The sequence below is a fragment of the Malaya genurostris genome, chromosome 2 (assembly GCF_030247185.1).
Source record: "Malaya genurostris strain Urasoe2022 chromosome 2, Malgen_1.1, whole genome shotgun sequence".
Taxonomy (NCBI): domain Eukaryota; kingdom Metazoa; phylum Arthropoda; class Insecta; order Diptera; family Culicidae; genus Malaya; species Malaya genurostris.
The window spans coordinates 317166538-317190278 of NC_080571.1; the positions used below are offsets into that span (position 1 = coordinate 317166538).

Sequence of the window (23741 nt, forward strand, 5' to 3'; positions counted from 1 at the left end):
AGTTTTGTATGCGAGGCGTTATTTTTATAGCGTTAAGTTTCTCTACCATTCTGCGATTCCGGTTGAAGCAATTAACTTTTTCTCATTCATCGAGTACATCTTATAGAAATTAGAAATTAATCTTAAGCACTCTAAATTTACACTGGAGTAGTTGTCAATTTTTCAGGTGAAACGACATAACATGTAATTTCGTCCGAGCTTGCATGACACAAGATCAGAGCATACCAATTAAAGCTTCAAATCGTTTTATGGGACTTTTTGTCTTGCTGTCTAGCAACAACCTACCTCTAGCATGCTACGCGTAGGACTGAAACGTTAGCTATAATTTCGCTTCTATTTATAGATTCACGTGCTTCTAACAGCTTCGCTTTTGCATCGATTGACCAATCAGAGCGATGCTTTCCCTTTGATATATCGCTTACTCCTTCAAAACCGTCGTCTATGGCAGGGAAATCTGGTATGCCGAAGATTTTTAATAGGCAAAATAGGACACTGCTCGCCACTAATCTAAATTTTAATCATATATAACAGTTCGACTGAAAAGTTCGTATCGTTTAATAGAAACACACATTTTTTTGCCAAAATTCGTTTTTATTATTCAACATAATTGCCATCAGAGACGATACAGCGATTATAGCGATCTTCCAACTTTTCGATACCATTTTTGTAGTACGATTTGTCCTTTGCCTCAAAATAGGCCTCAGTTTCAGCGATTACCTCTTCATTGCTTCTAAATTTTTTACCAGCGAGCATTCTCTTGAGGTCTGAGAACAGGAAAAAGTCACTGAGGGCCAAATCTGGAGAATACGGTGGATGAGGGAGCAATTCGAAGCCCAATTCGTTCAATTTCAGCATGGTTTTCATCGACTTGTGACACGGTGCATTGTCTTGATGAAACAAAACTTTTTTCTTCTTCAAATGAGGCCGTTTTTTTTTTAATTTCGTCCTTCAAACGCTCTAATAACGCTATATAATAGTCACTGTTGATGGTTTTTCCCTTTTCAAGGTAGTCGATGAAAATTATACCATGCGAATCCCAAAATACAGACGCCATAACCTTACCGGTCGATTGTTGAGTCTTTCCACGCTTTGGGTTCGGTTCATCGCGTGCAGTCCACTCAGCTGACTGTCGATTGGACGCCGGAGTGAAGTGATGGAGCCATGTTTCGTCCATTGTTATATATCGACGAAAAAAATCGGTTTTATTTCGATATAACAGCTCCAAACACTGCTCAGAATCATCAATTCGTTGTTGTATTTGATCGATTGTGAGCTCACGCGGCACCCATTTTGCACAAAGCTTTCTCATATCCAAATATTCGTGAATAATATGTCCAACACGTTCCTTTGATATCTTTAGGGTGTCAGCTATCTCGATCAACTTCACTTTACGGTCATTGAAAATCATTTTGTGGTTTTTTTCCCGTTTTCATCGTTAACAGCCTCTTTTGGACGTCCACTGCGTTCATCGTCTTCGGTGCTCATATGACCAGTACGAAATTTTGCAAACCACTTACGAATTGTTGCTTCGCCCGGTGCAGAGTCTGGATAATACTCATCAAGCCATTTTTTGGTATCGGCGGCACTGTTTTTCATCAAAAAGTAGTGTTTCATCAACACACGAAACTCCTTTCTTTCCATTTTTTTCACAATAACAAAAGTAGCTTCACTCAAAATGCAATATCTCACAAACTAATAATCAGACAGCTGTCAAATTTATACACGTATCTTTTGAAGGTTGGTACTAACTGAAAATGGTATGGATTTAATTCTAGTGGCGCCCTCTCATAGAAACGATACGAACTTTTCAGCCGATCTGTTAATTGAAAATACGTTGCTTGATACATTCAAATCGAAACTTAGAAATATTTCCAATCAAATGATGAAAAAAATTTAATAATTGATACAAAACAGACTGTGCTGTAAGTATTTAAAACCTGACCACATTTCTACATGTATTTTTCCTTGAGTTTCTGATTTGCATTCCTATATAGAAAATAAAGATGTGTTCCACATCAAAACATTCTAAGGTTCTTAAGATACCTCAGAAACAAATTTCTGCTCTCAAGGAAGGAAATCAAATACTTCTTACAAACGGCGAAAAAGCTCAAAAGCTTGTGTGAAACCTATTGAAAATGGAAATATGATCATATTTCGGTGAGATTTCAATTCAACTCAATTATTGTTACAAAATTGCATTACTAAGACGTTTTATTTTTCATTTAATTAAATCAACCATTAGGAAACTTAGAAAACATGAAGCCTGCTGGTAGTGATGGAATTTTCAATATTGATACACGTGGTTAAAATTCGTGTTTTTTTGGTAGTGTTTTTCAATATATTACTTCCCTAAAAGATGGAAAAACACTATTCCTATCCTCAAACTCGATAAAAACCCGGCAGAAATTTCATGTTATCGACTAGATAGTTTACTTTCTTTTATAAGTGCACTTTTTGAATAAATTTTTTTATTCAGAATTATGTTGAGGAAATGATATATTGGTATTTTATTCAGTTATTTTCTTTATTTCATGAAATATTGACCGAATTTACAATTAATCTGCTTGAAATATCCTAGAATGAAGTGTGGAGCAGGAAGAGCTTTTACTATTTCATTAAGTTGTCGTTGTCCGACTTGAGCTTTTGGAGGAATGTGTAACTTTTATGTTCATCCGGCTAGCAACAACTTCAATGTCAAGAATAGCATTAGAACCGTTGTTTGCATGATTATTACTTAAATATGATGTGTCTTCTTCCAGGTTGTCTGATGAGGCCGGTAGGACTATCGCTTCCGTACTTGCTCTTCCTACTATGTCTACCATTTGTGCCAGTAGCTATGCCAAGAAGTATGAAAGGTTAGTTGAACTGAATCTATTTTTAAATAGCTTTTAATCCAAACAATTGCTTTCAGGTTCCACAGGAGTCTTTTTCAAGATATACATTACAATCAGTTTGTTGCTGTTATTAGGCCAGATAACTTTCCAAATAGTTTTTGTAGTACTCGGATTTGAACTAATCGCATCATGCCAGTTCCTGGAAGTCCTCCTGCGTCACATCGGTCTGGTGAAGTTCGAGGATTTAGATGTGGCGATGGTCATCTACTGGATCTCTCCGGAGATCATAATGAGTTGTACGGCTGTCACCGTGTATGCGGTACTGAGTAAGCTGGCAGCCGTGGACATGGACACCGAACAGGATCCGAACAGTCCTAGTACGTTGGAAGCACCAGAATCGCTATCCTTGCGGTATGATACAAATCCGGTGAATCGAGAAAAGTTGGCGTTTCTAACAAAGTTCGGAGTGTTGCTTAGTGTCGCAATGCTGTGCCTGGCGGCTGTGCTACAACCCTCGGTTCCCAGTGGGATCTATTTTGTAATATTTTTGGGATCCACCACGTGGTGGGCTTGTTACAAAGAATTGAATAGGTGTGCCTATAAACGGTCGTCACTTAGATACGACAGAACTGACTCAATGATTTCTTGTATTTTCTTCACAGAGCGTTCGGAATAGTTTTAAGGATAACATTGCTATTTTTAATTATACACATCACCGGATTGTTAGCATATCAGAATCCATGGCCGCAGCAGCTGTTACCGGCAAACGACACGCTTGCGCGGATATTTGCTCTAACGCCAATATTGTCCTCGTCGTGTGATAACGTTACCGACATCCGTGAAGTGCACTTCAATGGCGGTCTGGGCTCGGATTACTATTTAAATCCCGTAGTACTTATGATCTGTTATTACTGTATATCAATCACCTCATCACTTCTCATGAGACCAAGAGTAAGTATGAAAACTGTTTCCAGCGTCTTTCCAAACTATGAGCTGGAATACTACCTTGCTAGATTAACCAAGTTACTAACGCAATAGTTGTATTTATTGTAGTTCCATAGGATTGTCACTAATTGCTAGTTAGGGTGAATGAATTTCCATTAATTGATCTAACATTATTCTTTCCCAAAATTCGTACCAATGCGCTAAAATGGCTGTTATTGAAATGCTATACTAAATCGCAATAATTGGCTGTTGTTGCAACCGCTATTGATTCGCTACTACCGCTGGCTGTCGATTCACACGCTTTTATCCAACTTGCCCTTAACAAAACAAGATGACGGAAAAGGAGTGTAAACGCCAGGAACTCTTCTACCAACTCGAAAGTGGAGTCCGTCTCCAGCGGCAAATTTCATTTCGCATGCATAGAAAAAACATTCTCCGCAAGACACTGACCAGCGACCGGTGGCGTGGAGCTGCGCGAAAGGTGATAGTGTGCATCCTGGTTTCCTGGTCCTAACTCAGCCTGTCGTAGTTAACTATCCATATTTATTTTCATTCTCGTCGGTAGAGCAGTATCGAAATTGAGCTTTATTACTTTTAGTTACTTCACATGTAGTTAGAGGTAAATTTATGCATGCGATTTAGCTTTAATTCTGTAATGCATGTTTTATTCTATTAGTTTTTGAAGCATTTGAAGCTGAACATACAACCGCAATTGGGTAAAACTAAAGGTATGCTGTAACACATTCTTATAGGTTTTGTTTTCTGAACGGAATAGCGTGTCGGATGTGGATTTTTCTTTAAAAACACACCGACTGAGAGTTGACAGGTGTCAGAAAAAGGTTTCTCGTTAATCTGGTGTTTTCGTTGTTTGATTGACGTGACACGAACACAACCGCTTACTCAGCTTTGAAATGAATGAAAACTATTGGTGTGAATGGAAACTTTTGACATTGGTACCCACATCAGCGTTGTTGTGATGAACTATACGTTTAGTTTCTTGTGAGTAGGTTCTGTTCGAGACAGATGATTCGGAATACATTTACATCAACCTGCACTATGGAATAGTTTATCGTAGTTTAATCTTGCTTTAAACAAACAAGTGACACCAAATTTCGCATCGCAAACCAATCGAACAAGTTATGAGGCATAAAAATTTCGTGTACGCGTAATGTCAAAATTTCCAAAGTTTGAACAAAATCATAAATTAAAGTTTTTTTTTTGTAACAAATTAAAAATGGTTTCACTTCATCTCAGTCAGTCAGTGAAGATAATAGAGGATTGCAAATGATTCACAAAGTACAAATCACTCTTCATTGAAATATTATAATCGCTACACCAAAAAAAATATCGAAATTTATCGTTCCGTCTTCTCATAAAATCATGACTTTTGTTTGTACTTTTATCGTGGTCTTTATATGTGTTACTTGTGGAATGTATTGCATTAAAAAGTTGTCGATCTTATGTTTTTTTTTTTGAAATTATTGTCGAAATAACCTAGAAAAAGTAGTAACAATGGCCTGAATCGCATTTTGAATACATAACACCCGAAATTACAGAAAAACGTCCAAGTTTATACCCTTCAATGCAAAACGCGATGCGCATAATTATTAATTTAAATTGCAGCAAACATGACAAAATAATTCTTGTTAACAGAACTACTCTTAAAAGTATATGTCCACAAAATTAAAAAAAACAAAATTTACTACGGAATCATGATTCGTTCGGCTCTTTTGTAGAATTAAAATGCTAACCGCCTGAGAAATTTCTCATGAAGCAAGCTATCATCTATATTTCTAACGATGATACGGAATGTATGAATGGAATGAATTCTCACGTATTTTTAATAACGGCAAATAAGCCCTTTGTCAGCCTTAACTTTGAACAGGAATTTCGAAGGATTCGATAAGCTCTGAGAGTTCAGGAATCAGAACAGATTGGCTCGAATGGTACGTTCCTCTTGTTGTATAGAGATTTGACGCCGGAGATTGTTTTGCCGCAAGATCTGTATTATCATCATTTTCATGAAGGGGAAGGAAAGACTTAAAGGAAGGAGCTGGGCAATTTAGGAGAATAGGATAATGACCGTACAATACATGTAAACAGAAGTCAAATATATAACCAGAAGTAAATTCTGCACCTAGAATGGTCTTGATTATTCCTGCCGAATAGTTCGAACAGAAATCTTCTAAAAACCGTAGTTCAATTTTAATTTCTGTTTGTTTAGAAGATTTAGAGAGCAATCGTCAATACTGCAGAAAAATAATCGTTTTTCTGCAACTGCCGGAGCCGCTCTTAAAACCTTCCATCTCACCGTCTGAACTACTGGGTTTCACAGATATCTTCGCTTCAGAACATCATTATCCGTCAATTTTTCCTCGGGATTCCAAGGAATAACGAAACAAATCCTGTTCTGATGCAGACAGTAAGGTTCTATCACAATACCATTTTCGCCCGCATGTTCGTTTCTCATTCCGAGCCTCTGTCTGAGCCAGGTTGAATTGTCCTCGTTTTCCGGATGAAATCAGATAATCCCGAACCTGAGTTCGCCCCCATTGAAGCTCGGAATTAAAAAGACAATCCATTCAACATACGAAACTGAAAGCGCTCTGTTGAACTGGGTGCATTATCCTCGGAAGGAGGTTTCGTACGCCCAGATGGTTTCTTATGGAGTCTTTCGTTTTGATTCCGTTCGAAATGTTTGCCTTTTGTCTTCTTCGCATTCGGATTTCCATCCGGTATGACTGGAGACTTAGGCATACGTTTTCCTGAATGATTTCCAGAACTAGCATCGCCAGTCGCCGTGATCCGATCGCTCCGAGAGTGGTATGACTGGCAGGCGATGTAGCACCGGAGTTTCCAAAAGCCAGGATTGATTTCATTTCCACCTTGAATATAAAAAAAAATCTTCAAATGGTACGAAATGGTAATTTTTAGAAATATAGCTTAGATTTCCAACTACTCGCTATGGCGGTTCGAAGTAAAAGAGAGATATAAAACGATTTGGGATAAGTCGCTGAGATAATTCGCAGCTCACCTTGAATCATCTGAAAAATCCTTCGATGCTCCAAGTTCGTTGGAGCAAGAACAAGTTCAAGTTGACCTTGAAAATTAGGAAATTTTATTTTCAGATTTCAATCGTTCTGAGCAATTTTATATCCTGTCTATAGAGAAACGAAAAAAACTACACAGATATGGAAATTTATACTTACTGCTTCGACTCTGCTCGCTATTCGTTGCTTTTTTGATCACCGAGTATAAAAAATACATAAAAGTATAACACATGGATCAATAAGTCCCGAGACAATGGAAACAACATTTTTTTTGCAAAATTTTTTTTTATTCATCTACATAATCACCTTTTAGGGTGATACAATGGTTCCAACGTTTTTCCAATTTTTCAATACCATGTTTATAAAAAAAATTATCTTTCGCTTCAAAATAAGCTTCAGTTTCAGCGATGACCTCCTCATTTGAGCCAAATCTTTTTCCCTGGAGCATTTTTTAAGATCAGCAAAGAGCCAGTAGTCACTGGGGGCTAAATCTGGCGAGTATGGGGAGTGGGGAAGCAGATCAAAGCCCAATTCGTTCAATTTCGCCATTGTTTTCATCGACTTGTTCCTGTTCCATCGAAAGCAATCGCGGCACCCACTTGGAAAAAACCTTTTTCATGCTCAATTTTTTAGGAAGGATAGTAAATACACTTCCATATGATATCTGTGTCATCTCAGCCATCTCACGGAGCTTCACTTTACGATCTTTCATTATAATTTTTGTCACTTCACTCACATTTTCCGGTGTAACGGCTTCCACAGGTCTACCCGAGCGTTCCGCGTCATTTGTGTCGGTACGACCACGTTTAAACTCGGCGAACCACCGACAAATCGTTGCTTTTGTTGGTCAAGAGTCCGGATAACATTTTTCAATCTATTGTAAAAACATAAAAAAAAATAGGGAAACTTGCCGGAAAAGTGGGAAAAATCCATAAAGTTGTTTTGTATGGACAATGGAATTTTCCACCGAAAAAGTCGTCAATGATTGCTAGATCCACGATTGATGTTTGGCGCGCAACGAGTTGCATAAGTGCTTGGCCGTCGAAAGAAAGAATCTTTTGGAGCGCAACGAGTTGTTTTGTGTGAAGTTTTCGCATGCATACTAGATTCATGTTATTCATCATTCGGAGCCGCGTGCTTAATTAGGTATCAACATTATTGCTTACTAATGTCGTTTTCGCTTGAGAAAACTGAAACTGACTCAGGATAGTTTCATCACTTTTTAACAAAACTGTGTTGGTTTCGCACTTAGCAATGAGGATCTGAACAAACCTGATATAGAAACCAGGTTCGAAACTGATTCGATTTTTAGTTCAACAATGTTGAAACTAGCACGGTTTGACAGCAGTTAGGGAGGAAACTGGGTTAAATTCAGAATTAAACAAAAACGAAATAAATGACTGGCGGAATGTATACTGTTCTAGAAATTGGCAGGAGAAAAAGTTCTGATATTGTTCACCAGTTGATGGATTGTGTGTAATGGAGTCAGATGAATAATTTTGTTCATTGTAAGTGTAAGTTTAACAAATCTGAAAATGTTTGAATTAATCAATGAAAAGATTATGCTGTAGAAGCGCTAAGGCCAAACTAAGAGATTTTCCTTGAATTTTGCTGATTAGATCAATGTTCAAGAGGATTACCATAATGGATTGAGACTGACATTTTCTATGTATTATTCTGTGAAGAATGTACAAATTTGTAGGATCAATATCAAATTAAAATTTGAGCGTCGTCTCACCAAGCAACAAAAAGTTCCACAGCACCTGAAAATTATCCACTTTAATAGAGCTATAGAGTACGCGTGGCACTTTTTGGCAACTTGAATGCATTTCTGAGAAAACTTTGTCGTTACTTAAAAGCTTTACAAGGAACTGTTCAAAGTTAGTTCTGTTGTGTTGGGTGAATTCAAGCATGAATAATTCCCTAAAAACGGCCTGTTATGAATACTTTGTAATTTTGGTTACTTTCGCTAAATACAAATTGTAAATATATCCTACTCTACCAAATGAAGAACTCTAGAAAATTAACTTTTCAACATATTGTTAAGTTTGTCAATGCAAAACTCTGGTTAGTGAGCTTTTTCATCAATTACCGAAAGCAAGAATCACATCTGGAAGAGAAAACGTGGCACCTTATATCCTTTATGTCGAAGCCATTAGAGAGATCTCTGATCAATGCTTTGATACAAAGGATGAGATGATAATCTGTACCTTTGCTCAATTTTTGCTTAACAGAAGTATTTCACAATTTTTGGTGATATTTCTGTTTTGGGCTGAAGCGAATGTTTGTCGAATTCCGTTGATTGTAGGTTAATCAGAAAAATAATGGAGAGAAACGTTAACCACTTAGTCGACAATTCTGCTATCCAAAAACATAAATTCGAACAAATGATTTTTGGGCGAGACGAAGTTCGATGGGTCAGCTAGTTTTAATATACAGAAATCCGTGAAGACAGGAAAACTTCTTTTGGAGTTTGAGAATAAGAAAATGATACTAAAAATGGCATGGCATGGCGCGAGTAAATTTAAGGAATGGTATCTCCGAAAAAAATCAAAGTCGGTAAAAACAATAAATGAAAAATCGATGTTTCGTGGTGTGCCGCCCTTAAGGCGCAAAGCAAAGCTAAGTCTCGGCATCACGGGCCTACACTTTAGGTGATCTTCCGTGTAAATCGTAACGTTGATTGATTTTTTCACCACATCCGCAAATCGCTTGTCAGATCAGGAACTTCTTCACACATTTCAATAATTCCTTCTTTCAAACATCTTCCGGAACAGCAAATTATGACTTGTCAATGAACTGTACTTGCCCAGAAAGTTGACGAAAGTCAGTCCTCAAATACGTTTCGTCATCCATGTCATTACGATGCTGTGCTGAGTTTCCGTGCGCAAGATTTCGCTGTGATGATTTGCTTTTCATTTAGATTCTCATACGTGCAAAAGACCATAGACCATTTCCCATAGGACGCTTTAAAATTGTATGTAGATCCGAATCCCGGTTCCAGAGTTACAGGGTGATATGGGCAAAAATTGCAAAAAATAAGCACTCCATGTTCTTGTAGTTGGCTGAACCGTTCTTTAAAAAACTTATACCGTTTTTCATTGAAAAACAGTGGTGGCGTGGATTGTTCTGGTTTTGCACTTTCGAGCAGTAATGCAATATTCTGACGATGTTTCATTGCTATTTTTGCTCGAAAGTGCAAAACCAAAGCAATCCACGCCACCACTGTTTTTCAAAGAAACACGTCATTAGATTCATATGAAAGGTTTCACATACTTATATAACAATGCTGACTTTTATTTGGATACTTCTTCCGGTTCCGATATTACATGGTGATGAGTAGGAAAATATTCATTTCAAGAGCGTGTTTCTAGACGTAACAAGAGAAACGAATAAAATTTCTCTGAACCAGCCATAGAAGTCTTATGTCATGTACTTCTTGTTAGTTATTGACAAAAACATGATCTAGGAGATATGGGTTATTAGTTCTTGGTTCCGGAAGCACCGGAAATAGTAGTCAAAAACCTCCGTCATGCAAAGCGAAGAATCAAAAAGGAGCTATTTTTTTTCTAAATTTGTCCCAAAATTGTTCCTATTCGAAAGTTATATCTGTTTATTGCCATATAACCCTAGTTCTTGGTTCCGGAAGCATTAGTTCTTCAAACTTCAAAACGGAGCTTATTTCATTTTCACAGTGATGATAGAATGTAATATCAAATTTTTGTCTCTATATACTGCTGTTGAATTTCATCCGGATCCTACTTCCAGCTCTGGAACTGTAAGATGAAGTGTGTTCAAAATTTTAAACTATCATTTTGAGCGACGACGAAGAAGTCGGGAGAAATTCTTCTAAATTTGGTAATTCAAAAATGTTCTGTGTCCGAACAAACTTTCTTGTTTTTATTCAAGATTCAATGGAAAGTTTTTTGAAAAGTGCTATAGTAATATTTATGAGGGTATGAGTAACATTAAAAAGGCATCATCACACAACTAGGTGGATTAAAACAGGTTTTGTACCTTCTAAACAAATAACCCAGCACGTTTCATGATTTTCTGTACACTGATACATTGGACTTTTTAGGGACATCTGGTATTGCATGGCATGCTTGGACGGCTATTGAACCGGTCATTTTACTGTGTAATGAAGCAATTTTTCAAGCGCCTGCTCCCTTTCTTCGGGCATTTAGAAGCTCGCTGAAATTTCCTATAACACGAGACAAAATGGTATTTGCAATTCCAAGCTTTTTAGCTACCCATCGGTTGTTCTGACGACATAAGTATGAAATCTGGCAGATGTAAACAATACACTGTTAATCAGATTTACTCAAATTTCAAGGTTTTTGATCATTCTTTGCATGGATTTGTACTAATAATCAATCTCTTTTGTGTACATTTTTGAAGGTCGCTCATGTATGCAACTTCTACCATAGTCTTAAATCCTGCGAACGTTCCTAAATATGCGATTGAGTTGTATACTCTCTTGAAAAAATCGATTTTATTTCTATTGAAAAGAATGAGAACTATTATTCTTTATTAAATAATTTCATTTCACTTATTCTTCTAGAAGAATTAGTTCTTTTGAGCCCCTCGCGAGCATTGCCCTTTCTCTAGTTCAAATTTAACAGAAGATTTTCGGTGTGCCATTTTTATCGAATACGCGCATTGCAGAAGGTTTTGTTTTTCGTACTTTATATGTGGGTTTCTTTCTCGAAAACCAAGGCATAGTGCTACGTAAATACAATATTAATAGACTTTAAATAAATATCATCTACTTACTATAGAGTATTTCCCAGTAGTTTTCAGTCTTTTACTAACATAACAGAGGTTTCATTATTTTTAGGAATTCATAACTATCTAAATCCAGAATTCATTCACATTTTAGTAGTATAATAACAGACTCTAAGAGCAGAAGTAATATCTATTCGTTGAGTAACACGGAAATTGACGGTTCTAATTTAATGATGGTATCACCTAACCATGCTAATTGACAGTAGGTAGGATTAGCGGGCGCACAAACGCATTTAGTTTCATCTTTACTATTGACCAGCTTCGTAGATTCTCTTACCCTACAAGTAGTTTTCGTATTTATTTTTCGAAGAATTATCAACTATCTTCAAATTGTGTTCTTTTTCTTTTATTTCTATGTTTCCGAAAACAAAATCTATTCTTGTTGCTTTCGGGATCCGTTTTGTACATTGATATGTGTACTTTTATTCTTCTGTATTCATGAAACACCCACATCGCAACCGCACAAATCTCATCACTGTGATTTAATTACACATCCAAACCAACCATCATCATTATCATCATCACCGTCACCTTCATCACTGAAATCAACACCAACTGCTGCAACTGCGACTGAACGGACGGACGACAATGATATTCAAAACGAACTCTCGCCACAATCCGATGTGATTTATTAGCACGAATCACCCACGGGGCGCTTTTATCAGCAGGCCACCAAATCTAGACGAGTTCTAGTGAAAGTTCCATCGTCTGCCCAACCTGCACCGTCCGATCTTCCGGACGAACGGACACCTGTACGTATCGCTTTTTTTTTGTTTTCTGTGTTAAGCTTTTACATGTACAAAGTTCTGTTTCTGTGTAAGTGTGGCAGTTTGTGTGTCAAAAAGTTTTTAAGCTGTTATACTGTTATAACAAGATTCTTTGCCTGAGTGTCATTAAAACTCTTAAATCTTTTGTCCTTCGATTGCTTCATACGACGGGTACAGGTTTCCAAACTGATTGTTGTCATTGCCTGAGCTTCGAACATGATTTTAATGGTATTTCCTTTACAGCTGATGCGTGGTGGAACACGAAGGGTTCGAGATGTCTCCACTTCCGATGCGCAGAATTCAACTGCCAATGATAGTATAGCTATGCACACTATTGGTAAGTGTTTTGAATGTTACTTTCGAAATAGATGTACGTAGCTATAACAATTTGATTTTTTTTTCTTTTCATTCGGTGTGGCACAAAAAACACAAAACTGATTAATATACAAACACTGCTTCATATGCCTCATCATTTTTTTGTAAATATTTGCAACTTTCCCGTGACCTATAACTGGCTGAATTCGATGTAAATAAACATATTCTTTGCACGATCAACCGAATGCCGTCAATATCCTGTCGTGCGTATGTGTGTGAATTCTCATTGATCGTTCGTAAATTTATTACCCTCAAATGCTAACCAAAGGCCTTAAACGTGTTTCAGAAGAGGACGATTCAATGAACTTTTTTGAGCAGATTATGATCGCCAGCGGAAATGTGGCCAGTTTTATTTACAAAAACAGCTACATCTTCACCAATGTGATAATGATGGTAAGGTTTCATTCAAAAGATCTGAAAATCGTATTAACAAAACCTTGTGTTCTTCTATCCTGCAGACCTGGAGCATAATGTATCACAGTTGGTTGACCTTTGTTCTGCTCATTTGGGCCAATTTAATTTGGATTATGCCAAATCAACGCAGGAATATGCTAAACTCTAGTCCCTTCCTAGTCATCTATGCCGAACTGTTGCTGCTGGCACAGTACCTGTACGGAATGAAGCTCACCGATGACGAGCTGCCGTCCACCGTCAATGTCAGTTTTCTCCGAATGAAATATTGTTTCAAAACACCATTTTAATCACGTCCGTTTTTTCCTACAGATAACCGGCATTAATCTCGCCCAGATCGGGTTGATAAAGTATCGTGACTATCCGTGTTTACCACTGATGATAAAGTCACTTTTCACCACTATGTTCTGGATCTCCATGAGGCAGATGATTCAGGAGCGACAGATGGAACGGAGAACTTCGGCTATAGCCGATCTAGCCGCACCGCTGCAGGTTACGGTTGGTGCGGCAACAACAGCAGCTTCGAGGGCCGAACGATCACCGGATAAGAAATCTTCTGCCTTCATCACGCGTACCGGCGCATTAATCAATTCATTCCTGATCAAATTTTGGATCTGGGTAGTCGCAATCACGCTGTTTCTGTCCGGGATGACGGGGAACCGAATGACCGGTTTTCGAATAATTTACATGGCATTGTTTTTGATATTCGTCCTCACATTCCAGGTACACCGGAGGCAGTTAGTATTCGTTTGGACCCAAGGTTTAATATGATTTACTCTCTCTCATTTAGTTTTCTTTCAAAATCTGGCGCAAAATGATGTACACGTTTTGGCTCACGGTCATCGTTTACTCCATGTCCATTCTAGTTCTAGTGTACACCTATCAATTCGATAAGTTCCCGCTTTACTGGACTGAATACCTTAAGATATCAGATACATTGTGAGTTCTATCTAATTCCCTAACGACGAGAGAATACATTGTAACAATAACGGAACGAATTTTCCTTTGTGTGATAGGCAAAAAGATATCGGCTTACAACTATACGAAACCAAACAGCTCTTCCTTCATCTAGTGAACCCAACTATGATAGTCATCATCACGGTCATTCAACTTCATTATTGCCATAGAAAGTTCTTGGAAATATCGGAAATTCCAATCATGTAAGTAAACAATACCACCTACCGTGGAATCGTCTCATTCTGATTGATTTTTCTATTTTTTTATTCTCAGCCAAGAAAGTGATGTTCCTCTAATTTCGGAAACCAGTTCCGCCTACGGCACTTTTTCGAAGCGGAAAAAGCTCAGCAGCATGACAGACGCTCCGCCGATTGAAAAAGATGCGGAGGATGATAATGAAAATGCAAAACCACCGAAAAAAGATAACTTAGATACTACGTCGGAAATACTGGAGGATCTTCGCTTTCGAAAACTGTCCAAACAGGAAATCAAAGGCGTCGCTCAAAAACTGATCAGTCGGCTGTCGGAAATTGCCGAACTTGTGTGGTTGTTTTTCGAGATCCACTTACTGAAGATCATATTGATCGTTGCATTTTCACTGGGTGTCAAGTCGGTTAGCTTTCTGCATTTATTGTACATTTTCATGACAGTATTTGCAGTTAAATCGCACACCAGTTCGCTAGTACTGATAACCAGGATTATGTCATTGATTTCGTCATTTTTGCTGATCACGACCATGATGTATCAGGTAGACTATATCAACGAAAACAATTATATTAGTAACTGTACGAACATCAACGTAAGTATCACACACATGGAGATGAACAATGCGAAATGGATCGGATTCCAGAAAACCAGCGCCGTCAGTAGTCTGTTGGATTTAGTGCGATCTTATTTGGTTTACATCATTGTTGTGACGATTCATGCTGTTGTTGTTCTACGCCAAACTATTCGTCGAATACGGTTAGGACAATCACCACGAACACCCAATTTGATGTTCCCGAAAGTATCCCGGGCGGACGCTGATAAGAATATTCCTCAAATGCTGAAATACTTGTTCAACTATGGGTTCTACAAATTCGGAGTAGAAATTTCACTCGTCTCATTGATTATCGTGATTGCCTCCAGGATGGATATATTTTCGTGTTTTTACGCCGTATGGGTTTGCGTAATGTTCCATATGACCCGTGACAGTCTGCGAAGGGTGTGGCAAGTTCTCACGTGGTTTATAGTCGTTTTGATCCCGCTGCAATATGTGATCTTCATTGGACTTCCACCGGTGCTGTGCGTCGATTATCCGTGGGATATAGAATTCTTGGACCATTTTCGGATTTGGGCCATGTTACCGGAGAGTACGGAAGCGTTTCGAGCACAAGCTTCGAAAATGGTAGCAGACTTTTTGCTTTTAATGTTCCTCTGTCGGCAAACGCTAGTGTTCCGAATCGAGGCACGCTACTCGTCCTGTCCGGATGATTTCGGTGGTGGCAGTAACAAATCTGTGCTGAAGGACATCGACACACTGGGGACGGTGCCGTTCGTCAACCCAACACCAGATTTTATAGCCAAAGTACGAAACTGGTTGGATATAGCGAAGCGAGGAGTTTTCCTGGTCTTTTTCTGGTTTACGTTGGCGATTGTGTTTCTAACTGGATCCAGCCGAGTTACATTGTTCTCGATTGGATATCTGATAGGATCGTTCACCTTTCTGTGGCAAGGAACTGATTTCTACCTTAGACCGATTAAAGCAATTTTGAAAACGTGAGTACAGAGTTTGAGCTAATGAATGAATCAAATGATTTATATTTGTTCTGTTTCTACAACAGTTGGAACATGCTCATTGGCTACAATGTATTTGTGATAACCACGAAAACGTTACTTCAGATGGTTGGATGCCTTTATCTGACCCAATTAACAGCCAAAACCTGTTGGCTGGTGCAATTATTCGGTATATCGTGTTTGTCCTCCCAAGAGGCACCAACAGTGCCGAGTCCGACTGATATGGATCAAGATACTGAACAGTGCAACGTGCCTTACGATGATTCCGGCCTATTTTGGGATGGAGTATGTTTTGCTTTTCTTTTGTTGCAGCGGCGCATATTTTCTAGTCACTATTTCTGTCACATCATCAATGAAACAAAAGCCAGTACTATTTTGGCTTCCAGGTAAGACTATCGTTGGTTTGCTGATGATGGGCGCTGATAATGGACAAATAATCATTTTAGGGGAGCGGAGTTAATTGAGGAGCTCCGTATCAAAGACGTCAAACTGGAAATTGAACGCGAAAGTCAAATTCTGCAAAAAATTAAAATGAAGATGGATCGTATCAAAGCCACCCAGCAGAAAATTTTGGAACCAGTGCATGAACCGACCACCCATGCCAAAGGTAATGAATACATCCTGCTGTCATGTACTGATTACATATACGTTTGTGCCGATTTCTGTTAATTTCCGCGAAAGTCTGTTAAAGTGAAATATCGGGTAAAGAATTTATGATTTTTGTTCCTCAATTTTTGGAGATATGAACATCCGAGTAAGTATTTGTTTTTCTGTTAATGGGAAGTAAGTACAGGAACGAATCGTGTTTTGGTTTGAGTTTGCTTCAGTTGAAGTTGAATCCTATGCGTAGAATTCCCTCCCTTCTAGACATAGTGACCTGTAGTGAACAGCACGACACACGGTAGTATAACACATCCGATAGAATAGTACGATTATGATTTGGAGCATCTCAAAAGTCACTAACAAGCGAGATTTTTGTTCCATTTTCTTTTCCGTTGTTCAATTTTGGTCAGAACAAGACGGTGAGCGTATGGCACCTACTCATAGTTTGTCATCATATGCAGGATATCATACGCCCATCGAGGATGAAATTGCGGGAGGTTCCATGATTATCGAGGGCGAGGGAATATCGGATATTCCTTCCGATAATGGAGGACTGGCTATTGGTAGGGGATCTTATCACACACAGGTTTGTGCTCGTTGCTATTCCTATTGTGTAAGTTTCCTCAAAATGCAATTTTAGGCACCCTCACCAAGCTCGGCACTGATGACTGTTTCACTGGATGCTTATTTGGATCCGCAGCGTATGTCATTCGAATCACCAAATGAGTTGTTAGCAAGAGTGTGCAGTCCAGATGATACATTTCCAGTGTTTTCGCCACCACCGTGCGAGGTAGTTGATAGAACAATCAAACAGTTGATCCGAAGTAAGCGATCCGTTTCGTTTTAGAAGGAACAACCGGCTCTGGTGATTCATAATGCGAACACTTTATTACATCCCAATAAAACCGCAATGCAAACTCGTCAGCATCGCCGGCAATCTAGCTTGAATGCTGTATCTTGGCCTAACCCAAACGAACTCACTATTAGCCCGAGGCAGCGTCGACTCTCTAATAATCTTACTCCGGGAGAAGTAATTTATCTATTACAATTCCTAGGTTCATTTAACTGGCAATCGAAGCTCCTTTTTTCAGGATAATGTAGATCAGGCACCATCACCCCGTTCACCGCGATCGCCTCGCGCGAGTATGCGCCACCAGCACCGTCGTCAGTCCAGTATGGGTACTTCGGTGGCACCGGAAGAACTAACTGTTGATCCTAGTCGCAGACGGTCGAGTTTTCTGGTTTCCCTCTTCGTAGACGATGATGCCACTCGGTATGATGATTTGACTACCATGGGAGGAACCAGAAAACGATCTCGCGCCCGTAGCTTCTGGGGTCCTGTTGGGGAGGCCGGTTTTCGGGATTCAATTCGTTCGGCAACGTCTCGTTCACCAGTTTCGCATCACGAGTGTAATTATGATCGAATCGATCTATTTATCGATGTTTCTCGCTTTCAATTCAGGAAAAAAAATGTCCCTTCCCTCATGTCGGCTTGTTGTAAATATGCGCTGTTGGTTGACAGATAATCGGTTGGTGTTATGTGCTACGAAGTTACGTTTTCTAACCAGTTTTAGTTTCAATTTCGAATACCCACCGATTATCGATTGTGTAGATACTTTATTCGATAACCCCAACTCATTAAACTCCAATACGTTATCATTACGGATTTTCCCAGGAGTGGTACGTAATAGGTTTGTAAATAACAAAGGGACAGAAATAAAGCTAATATTTCCAAACAAAACGTTCGTTTATGTTGAGAGTTAAAAATTAGCTGTTTCAGATATACAGGAGAGTTTATTTCCGAAAATCCTTGCACTTCACCAGTTACAGCACGCCAAACTCGCGGAGCGTAGCTTATTCACTACACCAATTGCTGCGTTTCTAATCACAACGAGTACAAAATGCTTTTTGCTTTTATTTACCAACACCAATTTAATCACTACTGATTTTACTAATTGTTATCTTACACTAAATTTTGTTTGCTCAACGCTCTGAAATTGTGTGCCTTATTTTTCTATAGATTCCCGGCCCCCACGACCGAGCCTATGGCGTCGAATTTCGGAGAACAGATCAGCGGGTAAAGAATACAACATTCAATTTTATCGCCAACTTTTCTAACCAAAACTGCTGCTGCACTCACTCAAGCACTCCCTATCCGGTATAACGAGCAAATATGTATCGTGAATACGCTTCCTACAGTTAAATCTCGTGACTGTCGCTATGATACATACTTCCACTTCCACTGAAATGTCGCCTACAGGTCAATGGTTGAGTGGTAAATGTGACTGAAGTGAATCTTCGACCGAGTTTGTTTTAGAGCAAGAATGATCGAATGTTTTGAACTCATAAGGTAAGATAATGTGAAGAGTGTTAAGGTCAAAAATTGGTCAAATAAGGATGAATATAAAATCGGTCCAACATACTACTCAAATTCGAATCGTATTTTTAGTTTTGTTCAAACAGAATAAAGAAAAAATGTTCACTCAAGCTTCCATTTTAGCGAATGCAAATTGTCAGCCCTGTTATTGAATTCCTTTAATCAAGTTTACCGCTTTCGTGATCACTTTTCTCACCGCAGAACGCTAGTGTGTTGGGAGCTGAATCTGGCTCACAACTGTTATTCAAGTCTTCTTAAGGTTTTATGTTCGGTGGTGCTCTAGCGTTTTGATCGTGATAGCAAGATGCCAAATCCAACCAATGCAATTTTTTGCGGTACCTAAATTTGTTGGTTGAACAGAGCACAGGAACAGATGACCTCTTACTCGAGATATTTCTATATAAACTGTCTAATTTGTTTGAAAATATCTGCCACTTATCCTCTTCCAGAGGACCTATTATATTTACCACTAGGAAACTCTAAAATCAGTCATGGCCTAGATTTTGTTATCCTATACCGTGAAAACTTCGTCAGCATCTTCAAGTACAGCTTTTTTTCGAAATCGCACTCTAGCCGACTTGTTTTACTTATCGTCAGTCGTTTGGATTTGTAAGCCGACATTCCAGCTAGATGCATAGTTGCGGACAACACGCTTGCTTGCTGTATCTGTGACAGCGAGTTTGGGTTTCCGCTTGAAAACAGCAGATCACTCTTTTCGACGTACTGCGCTCTCTGGCTTTCGATTTTCCCTGGCAGTCTCGAGCACTTTTATTACCTAGGTGGATTTGACCACATTCAACAAGTTTACCAGTTTAGTGTGCGAGTAGTTCGGATTTTCGCGATGCTTCAGCTGGTTTTTAAATGAACGATGGAAATAAATGCGTCAAGCCAAAGTTTGCCAATTTTTGATCGTAACACCTACACTTGATTTCGATTACAAAATTCGAAACAATCAAAACATAGGATCAGTAAAATAACCTGCTACTGTTGTATTCGCGCTCACTTCAGTCATAATTGCCTCCCAACGCGTGATCCCCGTTCCTAGCAAATGCTTTCCACGATAATCGCTTTAAATATGTCCTACTCTGGTCCTCATCTAGAGAGACTCAACTAAACATTCATCGGGAAGGAAAATCTTCCACTTCTTCCAGTAAGGTCTGACTGTTCTCACCGGAATTCATCTGTGACTAAAAATGTGTCGGGAATCGAACGGAGTTTCTATTGTGATTTAAGTACCATTTTCTTTTCTTGATGCACATGTATTTTACGGCAAAACGCTTCCTGCTACTAACCAAATTTACCGAAGGTCTTTCGAAGGCCTTTGTTGAGGAATAATTGGCTTTCTGTAGCTTTGTTTCATCTTTCATTTTATTATTCATAACAATCATAGTATCTTTGATTTTACGAAATTTTGTAGTTCAAGATCTAGAAGCTGTTTTTAGTTTTGTTGTCGAGGTGTTGTTTTTTCATCAACGCAACTTGTCTAAATAATGTAATTTTTTATATGACGATTTTAATACGACAGGTGAAAATAATTATATAAAAACTACGTAAAGTACTTAGCGTTTTTTGGTTCGTGCAATAAGTATTTCATTTCGATTTCGTCACGTGAAGAAATCGATACATAACACATTTAATTTTTTAATGATTTTTGTGTAATCGAAAAATGACTATTCAGTACTTTGTTTAAATATATTCAGTATTATTCGCATTTGTGTTCGCCGAAAAGATATCGGTGGCACTCGAAGGAAGAAGATTCATTTATTTACTTGGTGACTACCAAACAGCACTTTTTATACTATATTCTCTTTCTCAACTACAATAAACCTTGATGTTGTGTTTGCACCAATAGCGAAAAAAAACTGTCAAATACACAATTACCGTCTATTTTTCTGTGTACGTTTTGACGAACAAACATCGGTTCGTCATTCAGTGAACTGTGAAGAAAACGATGTTGATTACCGCCAAACTCTAATTATGTTTTATGCTTGCCTTCTATGTAGCTATTCGGTCCGGTGATTATTACATGTTCGAAGACACGGAACATGAGTTCGAATTGGACCTGATGCAACCAAGGGACTCCGATGAAGACTACAAAACTGCGGAACGCCGTATGAATCGTAAACATCTGACGCTTGGAAAGGTACAGTATGGACTTAGTTTCTAACCTTCAGTCTTTATTTCGCGTTTGTTCAGCGATCGATCTTTATATACAAAAAAAATTTGTACACCTGGTAGTACTTTGAACTAGGTTTATTTAATTTCTGCGGCCCCCTGAGTTACGCAAAATTTTTTAATCAGAACTTTTAAATTTCACTCTTATCAAAACGGACATACAATATCACCTACGCTCACGTGCACTATTTCACCCAATTTCAAATTCCGCCCAACGACTACCGCCCTACTTCCGTTACAAACTATTCGGAAAAAAAACATTTTCGCACTATCTGCTTCCGTCCCGGCACGTGCCTTTTCTTTTGCATACGTAGTTGATAGCGAAAATCAAAGAGCAAAACGAATTAGAGGCGCAGTCTCAGGACAAAGAAGCTGCCTCTGCAGCGGCAACGACAACGACGACGACGACGACAACGGCCTCCGTTGAACCTGCTGGGACACAACCTGCCAGGCGCAGATCATCACCCACCCTGCGACGAACATCGTATATCCGCGAGCGTGAACCCACTGGAACGACAGACCCAACTGGGACTACGGCTACGGATCGTTCCGCCATTTCCGAACCAATTCCACGCCATACTCATTTTGTGAGTTTTATTTTTCGGTAGATTTTTTATTTCTCTGAATCGATTTTCGGCAAGTTCATCAAACTGAGTACCAAACATTCCTGTCTGTAATTCACATGATTCCTAACTGTGTGACATCTCTTGCTGATCGTGTTTCCTGGGCTGCGGCATGGTTTTAGAGTTTGCTCGTTACATTTGACCTATTCCTTTCTATCACTTGTAATTTTCCTTAACCCCCCCGAACTACTCTTGTATTTGGGTTTCCTGATCGAGCAATTAGACCGCTCTCGCCGTTACGCTTTACTGTATTTTCCTGCTTTATTCCTGGTGTGACGGTTTTTGGCTTTTTTCAATTGTAAATAATTCAGTTCATTCTTATCTTAACTCAGAAATATTCTCTAATTGATTCAGAATTCTTTCAGTTTTCACCCTATGCTGTACATTGCTATAAATTTCTGATGACTGTTTTAGGCTATCAACCATTTCGCAAATTATTTTGACTTTTGGTTAAAATTTGAGTCTCGAGAGCATAGATGTTTCGGACAGTTCGATAGTTATTTTAAACAAAATATGTTGCAAAGAGGAATAAGTATCAGATCTTTGGTAAACATCATTTCTGTGTAATTTTTGTTTTTTATACTTTCCCATAAAGAGAATACCTCAACAAAAAGTCAACAGAAGTATTTTTTTCTGATTATGCTCTTTCGTTGCAATCATTATACTACTTATCAGTCGCAGATTCAGCCAAAGTGAACTACTCGATAGAAAATATGTCCAATTTTAACCATTTGCGAAATAGTTCACAGCCTTCTCTAGTCTAGGTAAAGCATTTGTTCTTTAATAGTTTTAAATATGTAATTATGTGTTCCGTACTTTGAAGAGTGTGTAGACTATTGTGTAATTTCATTTTTCTGCTACGATGATCCGTATTTCGAGCAGCTGAATATTGTAAAAGTTTGATATTATCCGCACATTTAACTTGTTAGTGGACGTTCTCGTCGTCCAAATAAAGCTGTCGTCCGAAAGTTGACTTCATCGTTGTGTAAAGTCGCAAAGTGAAGTGGCAGGAGACACCAGATATTGATATCGAAAGAATATAAATTCATAATTTTGCATGAGCACTTGAATATCGATGCTACGATGGATAAACTCGATGAATTGATATTCAAATTACTCTCGCATGTACAATATTTGCCAGATTTAGCCCCCAGCGACAATTTTCTGTTCTCAGATTCAAAAAACAAACTGGAGAGAAATTTTCGAACGCCGTGGGAACAATTGCATTGCTCTCCAAGAAAAATACAAACACAAGGTGAATCGAACTTTGACAAAGGCGAGTGGGTAATGTAATAGACATAACTGGAACACGTGAATACGGATAAAACTGACATGTTTCTTTCATACTTCCGAATATTTATAATCGTTCGTATTAGTTGATTGTGTGAATTCACTTCCAGAATTGTAACGGTGCATCTACACTAGAATACGACTTATTGACGACAAACATATTCTACCTTACAAATAAATAATATGGAATAAAAAGGATTAAAAAATTCAACAAACAATGTTGTAGTACCTTATTTGTGGATTTACTTACTCAGTTGAGGAAAACTTGGGGAAGTTTTTAATAGTTCAAAAAAGAATCGATTTGGGGAATTTATCTGGTGCTTACCCACCATCCATTCATCTACACCAGAGCCAAAATTCTGGACCAGGACTTGGGAATCGAAACTGAATTCAAAAACTAAATTCGAAATATGAAACAGGCTCAGAATTGAGTTGAAACATTCTGATTCGGAATCCAGATCAAGAATTCAGTTCATGTATTTATATCTAGAATTACGAAACTAAACTCATTTTCGTAACCCAGAAGCTGAATTTTGAACTTAACTTCCGAACCTGAATAAAGGAACTGAATTTAGTTCCACAATCCAAGTTCCAAATTCAGTTCCTGCATGCAGTTTCTGAATTCTGGTTCAGAAATCAGTTCCAAAATTCAGGTTCGGAGCTTCATATCTAAGATTCAGGATATGCATTTTCAGAGTTCTGAAATTGGAATCCTAAATCAGAATTCTGTAATCAAATTCCAAACTTAAATTAAGGAATTAAATTCAGTT

At 38.4% G+C, this 23741-nt stretch overlaps 2 protein-coding genes across 3 annotated transcripts in view; both read left to right on the top strand.

Annotated features, from left to right (window-relative positions):
- The window catches only part of LOC131431218 (piezo-type mechanosensitive ion channel component), an 83313-nt gene that overhangs the window by 40404 nt on the left and 19168 nt on the right, over positions 1-23741 (top strand). The window contains exons 4-19 of one of the 2 annotated variants that reach the window (XM_058596807.1): positions 2760-2855; positions 2912-3425; positions 3497-3785; positions 4111-4260; positions 12628-12721; positions 13028-13152; positions 13218-13415; positions 13483-13893; positions 13961-14109; positions 14187-14330; positions 14401-15885; positions 15951-16289; positions 16350-16510; positions 18527-18583; positions 20887-21026; positions 21373-21645. In XM_058596807.1, the coding sequence (XP_058452790.1) occupies positions 2760-2855; positions 2912-3425; positions 3497-3785; positions 4111-4260; positions 12628-12721; positions 13028-13152; positions 13218-13415; positions 13483-13893; positions 13961-14109; positions 14187-14330; positions 14401-15885; positions 15951-16289; positions 16350-16510; positions 18527-18583; positions 20887-21026; positions 21373-21645 (4625 nt within the window). Of the gene's footprint in view, positions 1-2759; positions 2856-2911; positions 3426-3496; positions 3786-4110; positions 4261-12252; positions 12370-12627; positions 12722-13027; positions 13153-13217; positions 13416-13482; positions 13894-13960; positions 14110-14186; positions 14331-14400; positions 15886-15950; positions 16290-16349; positions 16511-18526; positions 18584-20886; positions 21027-21372; positions 21646-23741 lie in introns of both variants that reach the window. The other variant, XM_058596808.1, reaches the window with a different exon arrangement.
- On the top strand, positions 16517-18517 carry LOC131431219 (uncharacterized). Its single transcript, XM_058596809.1, has 4 exons — positions 16517-17092; positions 17147-17296; positions 17354-17536; positions 17598-18517. The coding sequence occupies exons 1-4, from the start codon at positions 16838-16840 to the stop codon at positions 18030-18032; spliced, it is 1023 nt and encodes a 340-aa protein (XP_058452792.1). The 5' UTR covers positions 16517-16837; the 3' UTR covers positions 18033-18517.

Excerpts from the sequence above, each read along its gene's own strand:
- LOC131431219 (XM_058596809.1), top strand. The coding sequence starts at position 16,838 with ATGATTTGGAGCATCTCAAAAGTCACTAACAAGCGAGATTTTTGTTCC. Across the intron at positions 17,093-17,146 it reads GGGGATCTTATCACACACAG|GCACCCTCACCAAGCTCGGC; the intron begins GTTTGTGCTCGT and ends ATGCAATTTTAG. Across the intron at positions 17,297-17,353 it reads TTTCGCCACCACCGTGCGAG|AAGGAACAACCGGCTCTGGT; the intron begins GTAGTTGATAGA and ends GTTTCGTTTTAG.